General features: G+C 47.2%; 1 protein-coding gene across 3 annotated transcripts in view; it reads right to left on the reverse strand.

Moving 5' to 3' along the window:
• Positions 1 to 19,679, reverse strand: part of PRR5L (proline rich 5 like) — a 68,349-nt gene that overhangs the window by 21,403 nt on the left and 27,267 nt on the right. For 2 of the 3 annotated variants that reach the window (XR_001411399.1, XM_014937163.1), the window contains exons 5-8: positions 10,604 to 10,661; positions 7,388 to 7,479; positions 3,239 to 3,379; positions 1,822 to 1,948 (exon numbers count right to left, since the gene is read on the reverse strand). Coding sequence is in view for 2 of the 3 variants with exons in the window: in XM_014937163.1 (XP_014792649.1) it covers positions 1,822 to 1,948; positions 3,239 to 3,379; positions 7,388 to 7,479; positions 10,604 to 10,661 (418 nt within the window). In the remaining variant the exon portion in view is untranslated. Of the gene's footprint in view, positions 1 to 1,821; positions 1,949 to 3,238; positions 3,380 to 6,376; positions 6,387 to 7,387; positions 7,480 to 10,603; positions 10,662 to 19,679 lie in introns of all 3 variants that reach the window. The other variant, XM_014937164.1, reaches the window with a different exon arrangement.

A 19,679-nucleotide genomic window follows, 5' to 3' on the forward strand; every position in this document is an offset into this window, starting at 1 on the left:
GTGGGAAGAGGAGAGCAGCTGGGTGTGCTGCTCTCTACGGCTCCCCTCTGCGAGCCGTCCTGTCCCCTTTCACACCCCCCCTGCACTCCCCTCACTCTAAATCAGGTTTAAGATACAGCAGCCTGTGGGCTGAAGCCTCATGTGCATTCGCAGCTGTGAACAAACACCTTCAGTCGTGTTCCTCAACACTTGTTCCTCTTGATGGCTCCACTCCAGAGCTCAGTTTGGCCTCTGTAGCATCTCTTCAGAACCCAAACGTACCCAAAGAGCAACAGTGCATTTCCAAAAAACTACTACAGGGGCTACCTACTGGCTTCCTCGCTGCTACAGGCTGCCCAGCGAGAGAAGGAACTGGTTCTGAGAAAGCAAAAAGGCGCCAGAAAGAGGGAGAGAGGAAGAGAGAGAAGTTTGATTAGAAGTGGGTGTTAAGGAGAAGAAACCACTGCCACAGCAGCACTTTGAAAATACCGAGATTATTTGCAGAGAAGTGCTGCTCTGCTGTCAACGTTGCACAACGTGAACACGAGTTCTTCCTTTCCTCCTACTCAGCACAGGGTGCAGCTGGGGCAAAAGACCACCTTGGAAATACACACAAATAAAGGCCAGCTAAAATCAAAGTAAATACAAAGATTTTAAGGCACATAAACTTTACAAGGACAGTTCGTGTCCTTTATTTTTTTTTTTCAGTGACACTAATGCTTTGTTCAGCTGGTGGAAATCCAGGATGGCCAGAACCCTCAGTACAGGTCAGGCAGCACCCTCTCAAACTATCCCAGCAGCATGCAGATGTCCACAAACAGCAGAACAATCAAATTTGTCAAGGCTCAACTTTTATGGGGAAACGTGGTCTAGATTCAGCCCCAGGATCTTCAAATCCATAATGCATACTGTATAACCCTGTTCACTTGCATAAAAGATATTGAATTTAATTGCCCAACTTCCACAACAACAAACCCCCTGAAGCATAGTTTGCCTAAAGTGATGCCATGAATTTGGCACAGATGATGAGAGTCCTGACAAACCCTTCTACCACAAGACCCTCTTTTCCCCCTACTCCTAAGGTGTAGCACAAGACAGGTTGTGTGTCTCTAGCCTTTGCTTCGATGCAAATTGTAGCAATCTGAAGCTTATAAAAACAGAGGCAGACCAGAGCTTTCTTCAATTGTTCTATTTAAATCTTCTTGACTATCAAGTTAGTCAAGTATGCCCATTTCTTACCTAGCCAATCTCTTCTGGCTGGCTGCACGTGTAAGCAGAGCTCCGGGATCAGGGATGGAGAGGTTTTCCACAGTAAGCATCCCCTTCCTGAAGTTAAGTGCCAGCTCTCTCACTTAGACCCATTTCTCCACAGTTTAAACCCAGATTATTATTTTTAAAGAGAGTCCCTCAGATGGAAGGAAGACTCCATGCAAAAAAAAAAAACCCAACCCTGCAATTCTTCAGAAATCCAACAGCTTTACTGTCTGTGAAGGCAGGCTGAGGCAGCAGCGAGCCTGGGAATCCAGGCATCCAGAGAGGGTTAGTGAGCAGGGAGAGACAGAGGGACCAGCAGCAGAGGACAGTACAGCCTCTCAGTGGGACACAAGCAGAACCTCAGGCATGGACCATAGGCACATCTCCAGAGAGAGGGGAGACTCTGCACGTGTGTGTGTGTGTGCACAGTGGTGAGGCAGGAATAGTTCACTGAATCATGGAAAATAAAAACCCAGTCACAGAGATCTATATTCAGAAACATACAGCACTGCCTCACATTAACCCTCACATGGGGTACACAACCTGTGTGCCCCAACAAGAGCTTCTGTACAATGCATGTGGTCTTACCAAGCAAGCAGGTGCTACTGGAGAAGCTGTGATCCTCACACAATCCCAAGTACGGTGATACCACCTGCTTGACCAGTTCTTCCAGCTGTAGGTAGCCCTCACTGGGGCCAGTAGGCTCATGGACACTCTGAAATTCAAACACAAAAAGTCAACATTAACCTTACGTAGTTTTGAGTAAGGCTTTTGAGTAAAGCCTGGGGTCTATCACATATCTCCACACTGGAATACCCCAACCATATCAGTAGAACATTCGGAGGAGCACAGCTGATAAGCCCAAATGGAGATTTGAGAGCCACTCAGGTCGACCTCCCTGTTCCAGTCACAGCCACAACCCAAGCAGCCAGCTGTCTTTTTTTTTGACCAAGGGATAGAGAAGCACAAGGTGCCTCATCACACTGAGGGTTTGCACACCTTGGGCAAAGCCCTGCTCTTTGCCGAGGCAGGACTGCAGGAAAAGCACCCTCCATAGCTGAGCTTACAGCTGTGAAGATGGTAGATAACACTAGCCAATTCAACAGTAATTTTAGAAACGGTTCACAGACTTGACTTCCTGTAAAACTTCAATCACTTTTCTTTCTCAAACGCATCACTTTGAGACCCTCTTTGCCCTCAAGATTCTTTTATTAAAATATTTCAGAACAGCGAGAACCCAGGCAGAAATACCAGCTTAGCCACTTTGCAATTTTGATTGCACTTCAGGAATTTTCACTCCCTGCCACTCACGATAAGGTATACAGCAGAAGAAATAAAAGTGAGATGAACCCCAGCAGCCACCTGTAACATGGTATTTTGCAGGACTGTCAGGCTGGGTGATACTGAAAGATAAAGCAGCTGGTATACGTGGCTGTATTTGGCATGCTTGGAAAATACTTTCTTGAGGTCTGGATAAAGAGGATAGTCCTCAGAAGGTCTGGGGTTTTTGGGAGAGGCCTTCAGAAAATGTATAGCATTTTGCCTTCTGCCAAAAGATATTCCTCTTCCCAAGGGGCTGGCATCGGGCAGGCAGCAGCCACAGCTCCTTCACACTCCACAGTCCGCTGTGAGGGACATTCGCCCCGTCGTTGCAAAGCTGAGAAATGAGAAGGACTAGGACACAGAGAAGCTGGGAGATGAAAATTTAGGTGAAAAAAAAGAGTCCTGATTCTATTCCTAGCTGGGGAGGAGAGGTACCAATAAAAATACAGACACCAAAGAGCAGAAGCCAGTCCTTCCATGGCAACATCCTTACCTGTTCCCAGGAAAGCTCAGGACATTCAAATTCCTACATTCCTACATTTACAGCTCACAAATAAGCACACACCACTTCCCCTCCATCACACCCTCCTCCGTTCCCCCTCTCCTTTCCAGGGTTTGTATTAGTTCAGTGAGGTCGAGATACCCAGGTGGAGTCAGACGAAGAAGAGCAGAGGCTCCCCACCTGCAGGATTAACAGCATCTGGACAATGGAAGCTGGGAGCTTTGTCCGGACCAGAGGAAGAATTTCTTCCAACTTTACTTTTAGCAAGACCAAGTCTCTGAAGCCAAGAAGAGCAATCTGACGGATAGTCAACTCCTGACCCTAAAAAACACAGAAGGCAAAATCCAAGAGTTGGTAAGGGAGCTGTGAGCGTCACACCCACACACGTACACAGGCAGAAAGGGTCTGTCCTGCCCACTGCTGCTGCTGCAAAGCACCCCCAGCTGCTCAGCCTGAGGATTCACTCCTCTTGGTCCCACTCGTTGGTCACTTCCCTCTCAGCCTCCATCCCACACGAGTTCTGAAATGAGTAACACCTCAGCTGAGACACCACTAGGTTTGTAGTGCAGCCAAAAATGGGCCGCACTACGCACTATGCACTAAGACTAATTAGTGGCCGCACTAAAACCCAACTGCCATCCAATTTAGTCACACTGCAGCCAAAAATGGGCTGCACTACGCACTAAGACTAATTAGTGGCCGCACTAAGACTACTTATTCGTAAAACCCAACTGCCATCCAATTTAGTCACAAACATCCAAAGCCCAGGATTGATGCAGCTCCTGCTTTTGCCACTCAGAGCTGAGAAACCAGAGAAGGTTTGGCAGAGAGTATTCCTTCACTAAGCCTATGTCTGGTCTGAGTCGGATCCTCTTTTTGCTCAACATCTGCATCTTGGACCTTGCTGATAACGACAAAAAAATCCACAATTCAGTCCATTACAGACTTTAGGATCTAGGGTCGGGCAAAGCTAGCGAGACTGCTTGTGCCAAACACCATTTCAAAAAGCAACAGCTCTGATTTCCACTGTAAGGCACTCTGCATCCTCCCAGTTACTTTTTTACATCAACAACACAAGTGAGCAGGCTTAGCAGATGGAGATGTTGTAATACTTCTCAGCACATTTAAACCCAGTTGGACTCCATTTGGCATTCTGGTGTTACCGCCTTTCCCTTTGCTGTGCTTAACATCCACATGACTTTCTCTTGCCCCACTGCAGCTTAACGGCTGAAATTCTCCTCCCAGCCCTGGCCAGCATTTTCCATCCTGAAGAGTTTCCCTTGTTCTTCCCAGGATGTTAATCTCTGCCCCACGGTCTGTTTGGGGAACTATTTTATGGTCTCCATAGCACACTCAACATGGTAAATATTTAGCTGGAAGGAATTAACAGCAGTTAATCATTAATTCATAATGGCTTTAATGTCATAATTAACAGCATCATCAATATGTAAATATGAATTAGAGCCAATATACTGGAGGGCAGCTAGGCCATAATAAAAGTATTTTGCTGTTTTTTGAACCATCACTGTGCGTTTAGAAGCATGGAGGTGTAGGAAAGACTGGTACCTATCTCTGAACTGTACTGCAGCAGCTGCACGCTTTTTATTTATATCACGCAGTTTAGTCCCGTTAACTTCATACCCCATTTCAACATGCAAACATCTCGCTGTGCCAAACAAAACAAGATTTGCTATTCTTTTTCCACACTAAGTAGTTACATCAACAGCTGCAACTATACAAAAACCAGTGACCTGTTTACACAGCTTCCCTCTGTACAGCAATTTAAGTAACTTGGCTGCTTAAAGGTCACATTTCTGCAACAGCTCTGAGGCCCTGGTGTAAACTTAGCTGAGATAGGAAGTGACTTCTAGTTACTGCCTCCAGCGACATACGCTCTCGCGTGTGGCTGCATGACTTTCATTCTGAATGGGCAGACACTGGGATCCCAGAAGAGCACAGCCAAGCCATCTCGGTGACATTTGCAGCAAACGATGGGGAACCAACAACAAATTGACTTTCACAGAATCACAGAATGCTACGGGGTTGGAAGGGACCTCTGGAGATCATCTCCTCCACCCCCCTGCCAGAGCAGGTCCACCCAGAGCAGGTCCCACAGGAACGTGTCCAGGGATCTGCCACCCTCACAGGAAAGAAGTTCCTCCTCATGTTTAGGGGGAACTTCCCATGTTCAAGTTTGTGCCCATTCCCTCTTGTCCTGTCCCTGGGGCACCACTGACAAAAGACTGACCCCATCCTCCTGACACCCTCCCTTTAAGTATTTATAGGTGTTGATCAGATCCCCCCTCCTCTCCAGACTACAAAGACCCAAGTCCCTCAGCCTCTCCTCACAAGAGAGATGCTCCAGGCCCCTCATCATCTCTGTAGCCCTCTGCTGTCCCCTCTCCAGCAGTTCCCTGTCCTTCTGGAACTGGGGAGCCCAGAACTGGTCCCAGTGCTCCAGATGGGGCCTCCCCAGGGCAGAGCAGAGGGGCAGGATGACCTCCCTCCACCTGCTGCTCACACTCTTCCTGATGCCCCCCAGGATGCCCTTGGCCTTCTTGGCCACAAGTGCACAAGGACTTTCCCACCTATCAGAGTAGCGCATGAAGGACTGAGACTGGGTGCAAGAGATCTGCTGGAGAAGCTCTCTTCAGACACGGTGACCCACCATAATTAGGTACACACAGTTCTCTATTTGTAGGAAGAGCCCAATCTTGTTCTTAGGGCACTGGCCTGGGATAAGAGCATTTCTTGCTGCACCAGCAACTCTCTCTGTTGCAGCCTAGGGCTGATAACTCACGGTCAAACTCTTGAGTGTATTTAGGTGGTTTAAATCCACACATTTGTGTAGAAATTAGGTGCCTACAAAGCTTTAAATATGCTGACTGTTACCTTTCAGTTCCTCATCTGTAAAACAGCAATACTTCCCTAACTTCACAGCTTGTGTGAAATATTTTTGAGTGACTCAGATATTGTGACAAACACAGTAAGAAAGTTATCGTCTCAAAGAACCTCGACATCCCAGAGTCACGTTTTCACCACTACCACCAAGTTACTTCCAAGAGCTGCACCCACTGTGCAGTAACTTTTGTTCAGTTTCTGATTAGAGACATTTAATAGCAAGGGAGTAGATTTTTTTCTGATGACTGGCAGAATTATTAGCATCAGTGGGTAGGACACACAGTTACCTGAGCTGTTTCCACAAACAGCCAAACCCCTGCTTAGATAGAGGAGGTCACTCCCTGACTGAGAATTAGTTACAAAAGGAGAAAAAGGGAGGATATTATAATTGTGCAGTTTTACCTGCCCAACACCTACCTGTAAGCATCTGCAGCAAGGAAAGAATAAAAATAAACACAGTAGAAAGGTTAGTGTCTGTCTTTACAGAAGGCCTTTCTCTTTTAGGAAATGCCAGCTTTAATAGGATTAGAGGAAAAGGTCAACCTTTGAGCTTTACCTGCTGCCTTTCAAACAAGGCAAGGGGAAAACAATTTTAAAAAGCTCTGGAAAGCATGTCTTGCGGAAGAGGCAAAAGTCAAGAGGAGCAGGCTAGAATTTCCAAGAACGTCAGTCTCCTCACGAGGTACATTTTTATTTTCCTCTGATGGAAAAGAAGATCAGAATAGGCTGGGGAGGTAACTGGACTGCTCATATGGAAACCCTGACTAAAACAACATTAAAAAATGATACAGCTCAACACTTCTGATGGGACACTCAGCTTTTAAAACACTGACTGTAAAAAGATCTTGCATAACGTTGTTCATTCTTCCCCTACCCATAGATCTGCTTGTCCCCTTATTACAGCTTTCAAAATCCCAGCAGAGGATTTTCCAAAGGTACAAGCAGAAGATAAGCACTCCAAAAGCAGCTAGAGTGAGTTCAACACATTTCCCCCTGATCTGAGCCTTCAGATTTGTCCCTCTGAAGACAAGTTGTCAGCGTTGTCATCTGTACCAACAGAGCCCCAGATACATAAAAATGGAAGAACTATGGAACAAATGGCCCAGAGCTTCAGTCTGGACAAGGTATATATAGTCTGACAGTTTCGGTGTTCAAGCTTAGCTAAGCACAGACAGAGAGGGCAGACAAATGGCAATAAATTCAGCCCAAAACACTGTGCTTGCCCAGTAGATTTTAGCAGTCCTTTGTACAGTTAATGCTGAATTGGGCAAACTCTACTTTCTCCCAGACCTGGTTTAAAGGTTTTGAGACCTCTTTAACCATTGGCCAACCAGTGCCGCTGCTAGAACAGAAAAGCAATTCCCATGTGCCATCAGCAGACATTACATTGCTTCACCTGACTGAAGACTGACTTATAATTAAGATTACCTGGACTGGGTAGAATATTGCCTGGAGTGTAGGAAGAGTCTCTGTGAAGTAGTGATCCCAGATTTCAGACAGGACATCAATGCGATCCTCACCTACAAGAAACAGAGATGGGGAGCAGAAGCTTTAGCGTCAGCGACGTTAAAATCAAGTTGCAAAGGACTGTGTGACCCCACGGCTCACAGTTAGCAGGCTCCACTAGCACGGGAGCCTCTGAAAACCAGCAGGTCACAACTGTTCTATTCTGGGTGAGGGAAACCATCAAGAGCTGAGCCCCCTCCAGTACCCTCCCACGCCCAAACACAGAGTCCAGACCCTGACCAGCCACAAAGCCACCACAGTCCTCTCAAACGTGGCACTTGGGAAAGTTCCCACATGAAATCCACTTGTGGCCACCCCTCATATGACTCTGACTTGAACAAACAACCCCAAATGTAAGTAGGAATTTAAAATTAAGCCAGGCTAAGTTATGCAACTTGTGATTCCTGTAACAGGAATACAAATGTGGTCAAAATCCCATTATTAACAAAAAATGCTCTACTGAACATAATTGTTTGAACAGACATTTTAAATTATGCTCATAGGCTTGACTTTCAGAGCTGTGTGTTCCTCAGCATTTGGACCCAAAACCTCTAAGTTCTTTAGGAGGTTTTTCCCATCCCAAACGCCAAAGGTTTACAATATCTTTTTTTCAAGTTTTAGAGACATTCCCCAGAAATTCCAGGTAAAAATAGAGACCCAGGTTTAATAACACAAGTTTCTGATGAAAGGACTTTCCAGAATACCTTCCACAGAGCCTCAGCTGGAGGTCCCAAGCAGTCAGGACTCAAGGAGCATGAATGGAAGAGACAGCTCACGACATGATGGCTCACGACAGCTTTGGGGGCTCAGACTCAAAGGGACTAAAGGCTCTACACAAGGAACTGGAACACACGTCAAACTGCGACTCAAAGGAGTCCTGAAGTGCTTCCCCCATTGGGAGACTCCCACCTGGGAGTCCCCGCTTGCCCACGGGTTGTGCTTAGGACACCCCAGAGAGCAGAGGGCCAGCAGGAGCAGCTCCTGCAGAGGTGTCCTTGGGAGCAGCGAGCCCAGCGACATCCACAGCGGGGCTCCCAGGGGGCCTTCACCGCGCCAGGTCCAACACCAGCTTCAAAACTGGAGCTGCAAACAAGCACCTACCCAACCCCCCCACACCAGCTACCCATTACCAGGAACTGCCAACTCTAAGTGAAAAAGACAACAGGAAACAGACTAATTGAGTGTTTAAATGTTTCCCTCCTCTGCCTCCTCCCCAGGCCTGCGACTAAACCTACACATTACGAAAGAAAGGCGCCCATGAGTCATCTCCCGCAGAGATGCCGGCCTGCACGGGCAACGAGACTATGGTGTCACTTCAAACCAGGGACAAAAAAAAACTGTGGCACAGGAAGGAGGGTTTGCTGTCTGCCTGGGAAACTTCACCCTACCCAAACTACTCCAGCAGCTGCAAAATACCCCCTGGGCGGCTCTCAGCTTGTCACAGATTGGAACTCAGTTTTCATAATGCTACAAGAGATACTGAGATAGTTTTAGATGAATACAGAAAACAAAACCTATGATAAGCTTCTGAAGAGCTGACAGCGGCAGGGAAGGCACCCGTAGCGGGGAAACCGTGTCCAGTTTTGGGCACCTCAACACAAGAGAGATCTGGAGGTGCTGGAGCAGGTGCAGAGGAGAGAAATGAAGCTGGTGAAGGGCCTGGAGCATAAATCTTATGAAGAGCCATTGAAGGAGCTGGGACTGTTTAGTTTGAGGAAGAGGAGGCTGAGGGGAGACCTCATCACTCTCTACAGCTACTTGAAAGGACATTGTAGAGGGGTTGGTGCTGGTCTCTTCTCACAGGTAATTGGCGATAGAACGAGAGGGAATGGCTTCAAGCTGCAACAGGGTGGGTTTAGAGTGACCATTGGGGAACAATTCTTCACAGAAAGAGTGGTCAGACCCTGGAAAATGCTGCCCAGGGAGGGGGCTGAGTCACCATCCCTGGATGTGTTTAAGAGTCATTTAGATGTGGTGTTGGGGGATATGGTGTAGGGGAGAACTTTGTAGAGTGGGGTTGATGGTTGGACTCGATGATCCCAAGGGTCTTTTCCAACCTGAATCATTCTATAATTCTATGAAAATGCAGGAATCTGCATTTTTCCCTCCCTCATGGGGCCAGTGCTGGAGCAGCCAGCAGCGAGCAGGAGGCTGACAACTGAAGCTTGGCAAGAGAAGTCACTTGCTGAAGAACAGCATGGAGGAATCCAGCACCAGCAATGACCTGAGATTATAAGTGTCTATTGTCAGTTAATGACCCAGATACAACAGGTCGGTTATTAGCAAGGGATCTTCCCTACAGGCTACGAAACTGGGTCACATCAAACAGCAGCCTAGTTTTGAATAAAGACCTGTGCTCCAGCCAGCTTGCTCTGCTTGAGCAAACTGTTAATAAACGTGACTAACTCCCCCCACGTCCAGCCCCGAGAGCCTCCATCCCAGGCTCCGCGCTGGTTTGAGCAGAACTCCAGTGTGATCGACCTCTCCCCTGAAGGACTTCATTCCCACTCAAGTGACTGCTTTGTCTTTGAATTTACACAAAGCCTGTTAGCTCAGCTCTCAAAAGCATGCCACCATAACCAAAATCACGCCTATACCGAGCTGCAAATCCCATCGAGAAATAAAAGGCAGAAGGTTGCTTTCAGCAGTTTTGCAACAGGATCCATGTCCAACCCAGAACTGCCTGGAGCCCAGGTTCAGCTGCCACAGGCGACCCACGTTCCTGCTGTCATGATGAAGACGTTGCTGGTGGGACTCAGGCACTGGAACGGCCTGCCCAGGGAGGTGGTGGAGTCACCATCCCATGAGGGATTTAAGAAATGTGTGGAGGTGGCACTTCAGGGCATGCTCTAGTGCCTGAGATTGTTGGGGGGTTTTTTTGTGTATGTATGGTTGGTCTCTATGATCTCAAAGGCTCCTTCCAACCAAGAAGATTCTGTGATTCTGAGTGCTGCAGCTACTCAAACAGCCCACCATCCCTTGAGCCTCACCAGGGCTGCTGCAGCCTGGCTCCTAAGAGGTTGTGTGACACCCTAAGGCAGCACCTGGAAGGGCTGTATGCTTTCCAGACATGCAAATCATCTTCTCTGACCAAGCATCAAAGCACAACTCCCAAAATGGGTTTCTTACTATACTTGCCTTCACACAGCTTAACCTTCTCCTCTATAAACAGCAAGCCTTTCGCAAGGAGCTGGTTCTGCCAAGAGAGAATAGAGAGAGACATGCATTTGCCTTTTCTGAGATTTCAAGTAAACATGGAAAAATAAAATAAAGTCTAGTCATACAGTAGTACTTTCTGCAGCACCGCCACCAGACCTGGTCTCACTGTGAGTGCTGTGCCTTCATTAACCCCTTCTTGTTCAGCCAGACAGAACACACACACAACAGACACAGCAGACCTGTCCTGGGTCACAGGGAGGGAGTCAAGAAGATAAAATGGTTCTTAACATAAGCGTGCAGCCACATATGCTATACCTCAGCCATATGATGGAGGTGATCAAAGGGCCAGATGCCACCAAAACGTCCCACTCTCTTCTTCCTTTGCCTGACTGCACAGTAAGCCAGTGCAGCTCCCTAACCCTTAGCTTTCTATTCCTATCTATTCTCTTTCTATGAGGCTTTTTCTTTTTTTTTGCTGTATTGAGCAGTTGGACCATCTCAGCATGCAGTCTCAAGCTCCAGAAGATGCAGGAGCTAGTCTTTCTAGATAAATATCATGGACCAGACAGATCAAGATCTCAATGTGCCTGCTTGCAGTTCAGGGCATCTAAATATCTGATAGGCTTTCTGTCCCAATTTCCCCAGATATAAGAATGGTGCAAAAATGCCCACCTTTTGGTCTCCCAACAGCATGAGGTGAATTCTGAAAATTTAGATTGGCCATTAGGGAACAATTTTTCACAGAAAGAGTGGTCAGATGCTGGAATAGGCTGCCCAGGGAGGAGGTTGAGTCACCATCCCTGAATGAGTTGAAGAGTCGTTTAGATGTGGTGTTGAGGGATATGGTGTAGGGGAGAACTTTGTAAAGTGGGGTTGATGGTTGAGACTCAGTGATCCCATGGGTCTTTTCCAGCCTGAATGATTCTATGAAAAGCACTGAGAATCCCAGGGAAAGGAGCTGATATCAGCACATAACCTTCTGTCTGTCTGGAAGGATTCAATACCAGGGTAGCGCACAATATTCAGACACCTCTCCCTCCCTCCCTCCCTCTCTCTTATGTTCATCCTCCAGCATTTGTTTTTAATGGGTAACCAGGTCAAAGTTGCACCTTTCAAGCTTCCATCAGCTGGGGAGCAAGGCACATCCTGATGGACACTGCCTGGACACCAGCGTGGCCTCCCAGTGAGCTGCTGTGCCACACACCTCCTGCTCTGGATGAGAGCTGCCTCCTGTGACCATGAGACCTGCCCCCTGATGATCTCTGGATGAGAGCTGCCTCCTGTGAGCATGTGCCAGGCCAGCTCATTAACAACACACCGTAACGGGGTAAGCCACCCCAGGCAGCGAGAGCAGCACACCTCCACATCCTCCCCACTGCAAGAAGCAATCTTAAACTGGGGACTGTCGAAGAGAATGACAAGAAGGAGATGTTGCTCTGTGACACTCTCCACCTGTACTTGGCCTCAAGAGTCCTACTTGTTAGCATCAGACATCACTGAAATGTGTTGAAAAGGAAGGTGTCTTCCTTAAATAGCACCTAATCAGACTCCAGAAGTCTTTTTCAAGCAGGTGGAGGCCAAGGGACTGAAGAGACCATCATACATCCTACCAGCAAGGAAACATCTCCGGATGCATGGTGGACATGTCTCCACCGGATATCCTGGTGGAGAATTTATATTCAGAAAGCTGTTGGGTGAGAAAATACTACTGAAATTAATAGCATTAGGGGCTGAATTCAAGGAACTCCTTTCGCTTCGGAATCTCACCTCATGCAAGGTGAGCTCTGAGACCCTTTGGGGCCGAGTGCCACTGCAGCACCAGAGAGAGTTTTTTCCATTGGCATCTTTGTCAATATTTCAGCAAAAAGGGCCTGGAAGAAAGAACAAGCCACACAAGCTCACCAGTTGTCTCACGGGCTATGGATAGCAGGGGTAACTTCACGAAAACTTTCACCTCATATCAAGACAAGACTGGATGGGCATCGTCTTCTTCACGGTGTGAAAGAAGTGCAGTGTTGCACAACAGAGAGGGAATGGGTACTTTTCCTTGGCTGTTGTCCCATCTCATGGCCACTTCATCCACATTAAAACACTAACTCATGTTTTGGCTTACTCATCTTAAATGAGCCAGATATAAGTACTTTTGAGACGCTGCTTAGAAAAAAATAACCAAAACCTGTATCCACTAACATGTATCCAGAGCTCAGCCATGACATGACGTAAGGAGGAATGGCCATCCAATTCACCAGTGGTAAGCTCTGTTAGTAGCAATAATGTTAAATATTGTATAGTGCATAAAAGGGAAAAATAATTAATGGTCATGTTCATAATCAAGATAATTTGGCCCTGCTAGCAGACGGGTTTTATTCAGAATTAACCCACAAAATATTTAGTAAGGTCTTATTCCCAAAATAATGTAGAATCCAGGCTCCCTTTAAATTAGTTACACAACAAAACCAGAGCATTTTAGGAGCAACATACGGGATGGAACTGTATTATTTGAACCGCCCACCCAAGTCACAAGACTTTGACCTTTAGTAGCTCCAGCAGAGCGCTAAAGCAACCCTATCCCTGCAGCACAGTCACGCTATAAACAGCTAAACCAGTCCTAGGAATTCCAGCACAGAAATCAGAGCTGACTTCAGCAGTCCTGTTTGTCAGAGGAACATGCTATTCTACCCACAGGTGACCACTTGGAAAGAGGAACCCAAAGCACTTTTGCATGTGACCTTCTGAACCTGCTCATAAACGGTATACAAATGACTTTCCTCAAGGGAACCTTGAGAAGCTGTGGATGCCAAAAGAATCGTAGAATGATTCAGGTTGGAAAAGACCCTTGGGATCATCGAGTCCAACCATCAACCCCACTCTACAAAGTTCTCCCCTACACCATATCCCCCAACACCACAGCTAAATGACTCTTAAACACATCCAGGGATGGTGACTCAACCACCTCCCTGGGCAGCCTGTTCCAGTCCCTGACCACTCTTTCTGTGAAGAATTGTTCCCCAATGGCCACTCTAAACCCACCCTGTTGCAGCTTGAAGCCATTCCCTCTTGTTCTATCGCCAATTACCTGTGAGAAGAGACCAGCACCAACCCCTCTACAATGTCCTTTCAAGTAGCTCTAGAGAGTGATGAGGTCTCCCCTCAGCCTCCTCTTCCTCAAACTAAACAGTCCCAGCTCCTTCAATGGCTCTTCATAAGATTTATGCTCCAGGCCCTTCACCAGTTTCGTTGCCGAACAGGGAAAGAACAGAGCTCCCCGGCATCACTGCAGACGGCGAGGCAGCCATCCCCCGGCCTCACAGACCCCCGGCTCTCACTTGGGTCTTTGCCGACTCCTTCCACAACGTGTGTGCACCCCACCAGGGTCAGTAGGAGAGGAGGGACCTCCAGCAGGACATGCACTGCTGAGGGCCTGGCAGCTCACGCCACCTCCATGACCTGTGGTATCTCACCCTGCTGACAACAGCTCACTCACTCTTAGCCAAAAACCATACATTTATTTGGGGGGAAAAAAAAGAGTCAACTTTCTGCAGTTTTTCTGGACTCTGGAATTAACCCCCCCCCAGTAAAATGATTTATTTTTTTTTCCGGCAGAAACCTATTTTCTGATTTATTCATCATCACCAGCATGACAAATGCCTACCAAAGGAAGCTGCAGGGAACAAAGGGAATTTGTCAGTCAGAAATTTTTAATGGCTGGGGGGAGCTTTGTCAAGGGCTCCGTCATGGAATCAGGGAATTGTCAGAGTTGGAAGGAACCTCTAGAGTCCATCCAGTCCAACCCCCCTGCCAAAGCAGGGTTGCCCAGAGCACATCACTCAGGAGCATCCAGGCGGGGCTTGAAGATCTCCAGAGAAGGGGACTCCACACCCTCCCTGGGCAGCCTCTGCCAGGGCTCTGCCACCCTCACCCCAAACAAGTTCTTCCTCACATTGGAGTGGAACTTCCCATGGTCCAGCTTGTGCCCGTTGCCCCTCGTCCTGTCACTGGGAACCCCTGGAAAGAGTCCGGCTCCATCCTCCTTCAACCCCCCCTTTAGATCCTTGGAAGCATTGATAAGGTCTCCCCTCAGCCTTCTCTTCTCCAGGCTCAAGAGCCGCAGCTCTCTCAGCCTTTCCTCATCAGGGAGATGCTCCAGTCCCTCCATCATCTTTGTTACCCTAAGCCCTCAGGGTGAGAGTTAGGGCTGAGAGGAAGAGAAAACCAGTCCCAGCAGAAGGGGGTTGCCAAAGCACTGAGAATCCCAGGGAAAGGAGCTGATATCAGCACATAACCTTCTGTCTGTCTGGAAGGATTCAATACCAGGGTAGCGCACAATATTCAGACACCTCTCCCTCCCTCCCTCCCTCTCTCTTATGTTCATCCTCCAGCATTTGTTTTTAATGGGTAACCAGGTCAAAGTTGCACCTTTCAAGCTTCCATCAGCTGGGGAGCAAGGCACATCCTGATGGACACTGCCTGGACACCAGCGTGGCCTCCCAGTGAGCTGCTGTGCCACACACCTCCTGCTCTGGATGAGAGCTGCCTCCTGTGAGCATGTGCCAGGCCAGCTCATTAACAACACACCGTAACGGGGTAAGCCACCCCAGGCAGCGAGAGCAGCACACCTCCACATCCTCCCCACTGCAAGAAGCAATCTTAAACTGGGGACTGTCGAAGAGAATGACAAGAAGGAGATGTTGCTCTGTGACACTCTCCACCTGTACTTGGCCTCAAGAGTCCTACTTGTTAGCATCAGACATCACTGAAATGTGTTGAAAAGGAAGGTGTCTTCCTTAAATAGCACCTAATCAGACTCCAGAAGTCTTTTTCAAGCAGGTGGAGGCCAAGGGACTGAAGAGACCATCATACATCCTACCAGCAAGGAAACATCTCCGGATGCATGGTGGACATGTCTCCACCGGATATCCTGGTGGAGAATTTATATTCAGAAAGCTGTTGGGTGAGAAAATACTACTGAAATTAATAGCATTAGGGGCTGAATTCAAGGAACTCCTTTCGCTTCGGAATCTCACCTCATGCAAGGTGAGCTCTGAGACCCTTTGGGGCCGAGTGCCACTGCAGCACCAGAGAGAGTTTTTTCCATTGGCATCTTTGTCAATATTTCAGCAAAAAGGGCCTGGAAGAAAGAACAAGCCACACAAGCTCACCAGTTGTCTCACGGGCTATGGATAGCAGGGGTAACTTCACGAAAACTTTCACCTCATATCAAGACAAGACTGGATGGGCATCGTCTTCTTCACGGTGTGAAAGAAGTGCAGTGTTGCACAACAGAGAGGGAATGGGTACTTTTCCTTGGCTGTTGTCCCATCTCATGGCCACTTCATCCACATTAAAACACTAACTCATGTTTTGGCTTACTCATCTTAAATGAGCCAGATATAAGTACTTTTGAGACGCTGCTTAGAAAAAAATAACCAAAACCTGTATCCACTAACATGTATCCAGAGCTCAGCCATGACATGACGTAAGGAGGAATGGCCATCCAATTCACCAGTGGTAAGCTCTGTTAGTAGCAATAATGTTAAATATTGTATAGTGCATAAAAGGGAAAAATAATTAATGGTCATGTTCATAATCAAGATAATTTGGCCCTGCTAGCAGACGGGTTTTATTCAGAATTAACCCACAAAATATTTAGTAAGGTCTTATTCCCAAAATAATGTAGAATCCAGGCTCCCTTTAAATTAGTTACACAACAAAACCAGAGCATTTTAGGAGCAACATACGGGATGGAACTGTATTATTTGAACCGCCCACCAAAGTCACAAGACTTTGACCTTTAGTAGCTCCAGCAGAGCGCTAAAGCAACCCTATCCCTGCAGCACAGTCACGCTATAAACAGCTAAACCAGTCCTAGGAATTCCAGCACAGAAATCAGAGCTGACTTCAGCAGTCCTGTTTGTCAGAGGAACATGCTATTCTACCCACAGGTGACCACTTGGAAAGAGGAACCCAAAGCACTTTTGCATGTGACCTTCTGAACCTGCTCATAAACGGTATACAAATGACTTTCCTCAAGGGAACCTTGAGAAGCTGTGGATGCCAAAAGAATCGTAGAATGATTCAGGTTGGAAAAGACCCTTGGGATCATCGAGTCCAACCATCAACCCCACTCTACAAAGTTCTCCCCTACACCATATCCCCCAACACCACAGCTAAATGACTCTTAAACACATCCAGGGATGGTGACTCAACCACCTCCCTGGGCAGCCTGTTCCAGTCCCTGACCACTCTTTCTGTGAAGAATTGTTCCCCAATGGCCACTCTAAACCCACCCTGTTGCAGCTTGAAGCCATTCCCTCTTGTTCTATCGCCAATTACCTGTGAGAAGAGACCAGCACCAACCCCTCTACAATGTCCTTTCAAGTAGCTCTAGAGAGTGATGAGGTCTCCCTCCCCGGCATCGCTGCAGACGGCGAGGCAGCCATCCCCCGGCCTCACGGAGCCCCCGGCTCTCACTTGGGTCTTTGCCGACTCCTTCCACAACGTGTGTGCACCCCACCAGGGTCAGTAGGAGAGGAGGGACCTCCAGCAGGACATGCACTGCTGAGGGCCTGGCAGCTCACGCCACCTCCATGACCTGTGGTATCTCACCCTGCTGACAACAGCTCACTCACTCTTAGCCAAAAACCATACATTTATTTGGGGGGAAAAAAAAGAGTCAACTTTCTGCAGTTTTTCTGGACTCTGGAATTAACCCCCCCCCAGTAAAATGATTTATTTTTTTTTCCGGCAGAAACCTATTTTCTGATTTATTCATCATCACCAGCATGACAAATGCCTACCAAAGGAAGCTGCAGGGAACAAAGGGAATTTGTCAGTCAGAAATTTTTAATGGCTGGGGGGAGCTTTGTCAAGGGCTCCGTCATGGAATCAGGGAATTGTCAGAGTTGGAAGGAACCTCTAGAGTCCATCCAGTCCAACCCCCCTGCCAAAGCAGGGTTGCCCAGAGCACATCACTCAGGAGCATCCAGGCGGGGCTTGAAGATCTCCAGAGAAGGGGACTCCACACCCTCCCTGGGCAGCCTCTGCCAGGGCTCTGCCACCCTCACCCCAAACAAGTTCTTCCTCACATTGGAGTGGAACTTCCCATGGTCCAGCTTGTGCCCGTTGCCCCTCGTCCTGTCACTGGGAACCCCTGGAAAGAGTCCGGCTCCATCCTCCTTCAACCCCCCCTTTAGATCCTTGGAAGCATTGATAAGGTCTCCCCTCAGCCTTCTCTTCTCCAGGCTCAAGAGCCGCAGCTCTCTCAGCCTTTCCTCATCAGGGAGATGCTCCAGTCCCTCCATCATCTTTGTTACCCTAAGCCCTCAGGGTGAGAGTTAGGGCTGAGAGGAAGAGAAAACCAGTCCCAGCAGAAGGGGGTTGCCCAAGGATGGGTAAGCTGCAAAGAGAACATGCTTGGGACACGCTTTTCACTTGAGCAATGACAACAACAATTAGCAGGTTGGATAAATAAGTTTCCATAACAAAAAAAAGCCCGCCACCTTTCCAAACACTGATACCAACTAATGGAAGGAGACTATTTCACAAAGATTCTCTGGCAGAAATACAGGCTTTGGAGGGAAATATGAAGTTACTGGGATCTCCACTCACATTTTGTATTTGCTGCAAATAAATATCTATTTTTAATATATTGTTAAAAATAAATGACTATACATGTCAGGCTCTGGACAACAACAAAAAAAGACTTTCCAGGAAAAAACATAAAATGCAAAAAAGAAGGGAGGAAGAAATCTAGACTGGAAAAAATTACAAGGGGAAAAAAAGGTGAAACTCACACCGCAAATATGTTTCTGTCTGAACAATCAGATAATGTTTGGAGCGATATTGCACTTTAATCTTTCCAAATGCTTTCATTTTATTAATAGAGTACTTCAATTCTTTATTTTTCAACCTATAGCTTAAGGTAATTACCTCTCCTACATATTAAATGAAAAAATTACAGCTGGTCTTTAATACTATGGCATTTTAAACAAATATACAATAAAAAACATATATATCCACATATATACGAGGGTGTCACACTTATTTTCCTGTGATTCTCTCAAGAAATACAAATTCCTTCTCTATCTGCACTAGAACATTAGGTTTCAATTTATATGTGCTTCCCAAGCACTGTGGATACAGTTTTCCAGCTATTTTGCTTATAAGTTAGTATTACTGATGCTTTCTACTTTCAGAGGGGTTTTTCGTATGTTACAGCTAATGTCAGCAAACAAAATAGGCTTTTGTACACCTTTATGGGCAGCGCAGTTCTATCATTAATCATTGCCCTGTAGTAAAGAATTTATAATTCTCTTATGAATGTATTATCAGTAATTCCATGTGCTAAATAGATTGCGTCATCTCATTCTTAATGTCTCTAAAAAAAAATAAATGCTTAGCTTCATAAGTTACTGCAGATGTTTCCATTTTCCTCTCAAATTTTCCTTTCCCTTCTGGAAGAGAGAGACTTTAAAAAAAAAAAAAAAACCACCACAAAACAGTTCACTTCTCCCTATCTTAAAAATACCTGGATATTTTACATATCTGTCTTTTCTGCTGAAGTCACAGGCTTAGAAATGGATTAATTGTGAACGTTACCCTCTCAGATCAAGCCAGACAGGTGAATTTTCATCAAAAAGCCCTCCAGCGTTCGCTGAGAAATCAATGCAAATCTAATAAATGCAGCAAGACCAGATAAAGACTCCTGCCACGTGAGACCAAAGGGCACATTTACTTGAAGAAGACCAGCTGCCACCCTTCATCCCTTCGCAATGCGGCTGCAGTGGGTGCTGGGGGGCAGGTATCCCCTGCCCTCCCCACACCAGCTGCCCCTGCAGCCCCAGGGGGAAGCCCTCTCTCTGCTGATGGGACACCTCGGGCCGCTGTACGCTCACTGCAGGTGCTGCAAACCTTCCTGCCCTTCCTCTGGCTGCAGGGAAGGACGTGCTGCCGAGAAACCAGAGCCCCAGCTCACACACACCCCCTCCACGGGTACGTGCAAGTTGAGAAATATGGAGAGAGATGTTGTGCAGCTCGTGAGATCTCACAGGTTGAA

The sequence above is a fragment of the Calidris pugnax genome, unplaced genomic scaffold (assembly GCF_001431845.1).
Source record: "Calidris pugnax isolate Ruff unplaced genomic scaffold, ASM143184v1 scaffold3, whole genome shotgun sequence".
In the NCBI taxonomy this organism is placed as follows: Eukaryota; Metazoa; Chordata; class Aves; order Charadriiformes; family Scolopacidae; genus Calidris; species Calidris pugnax.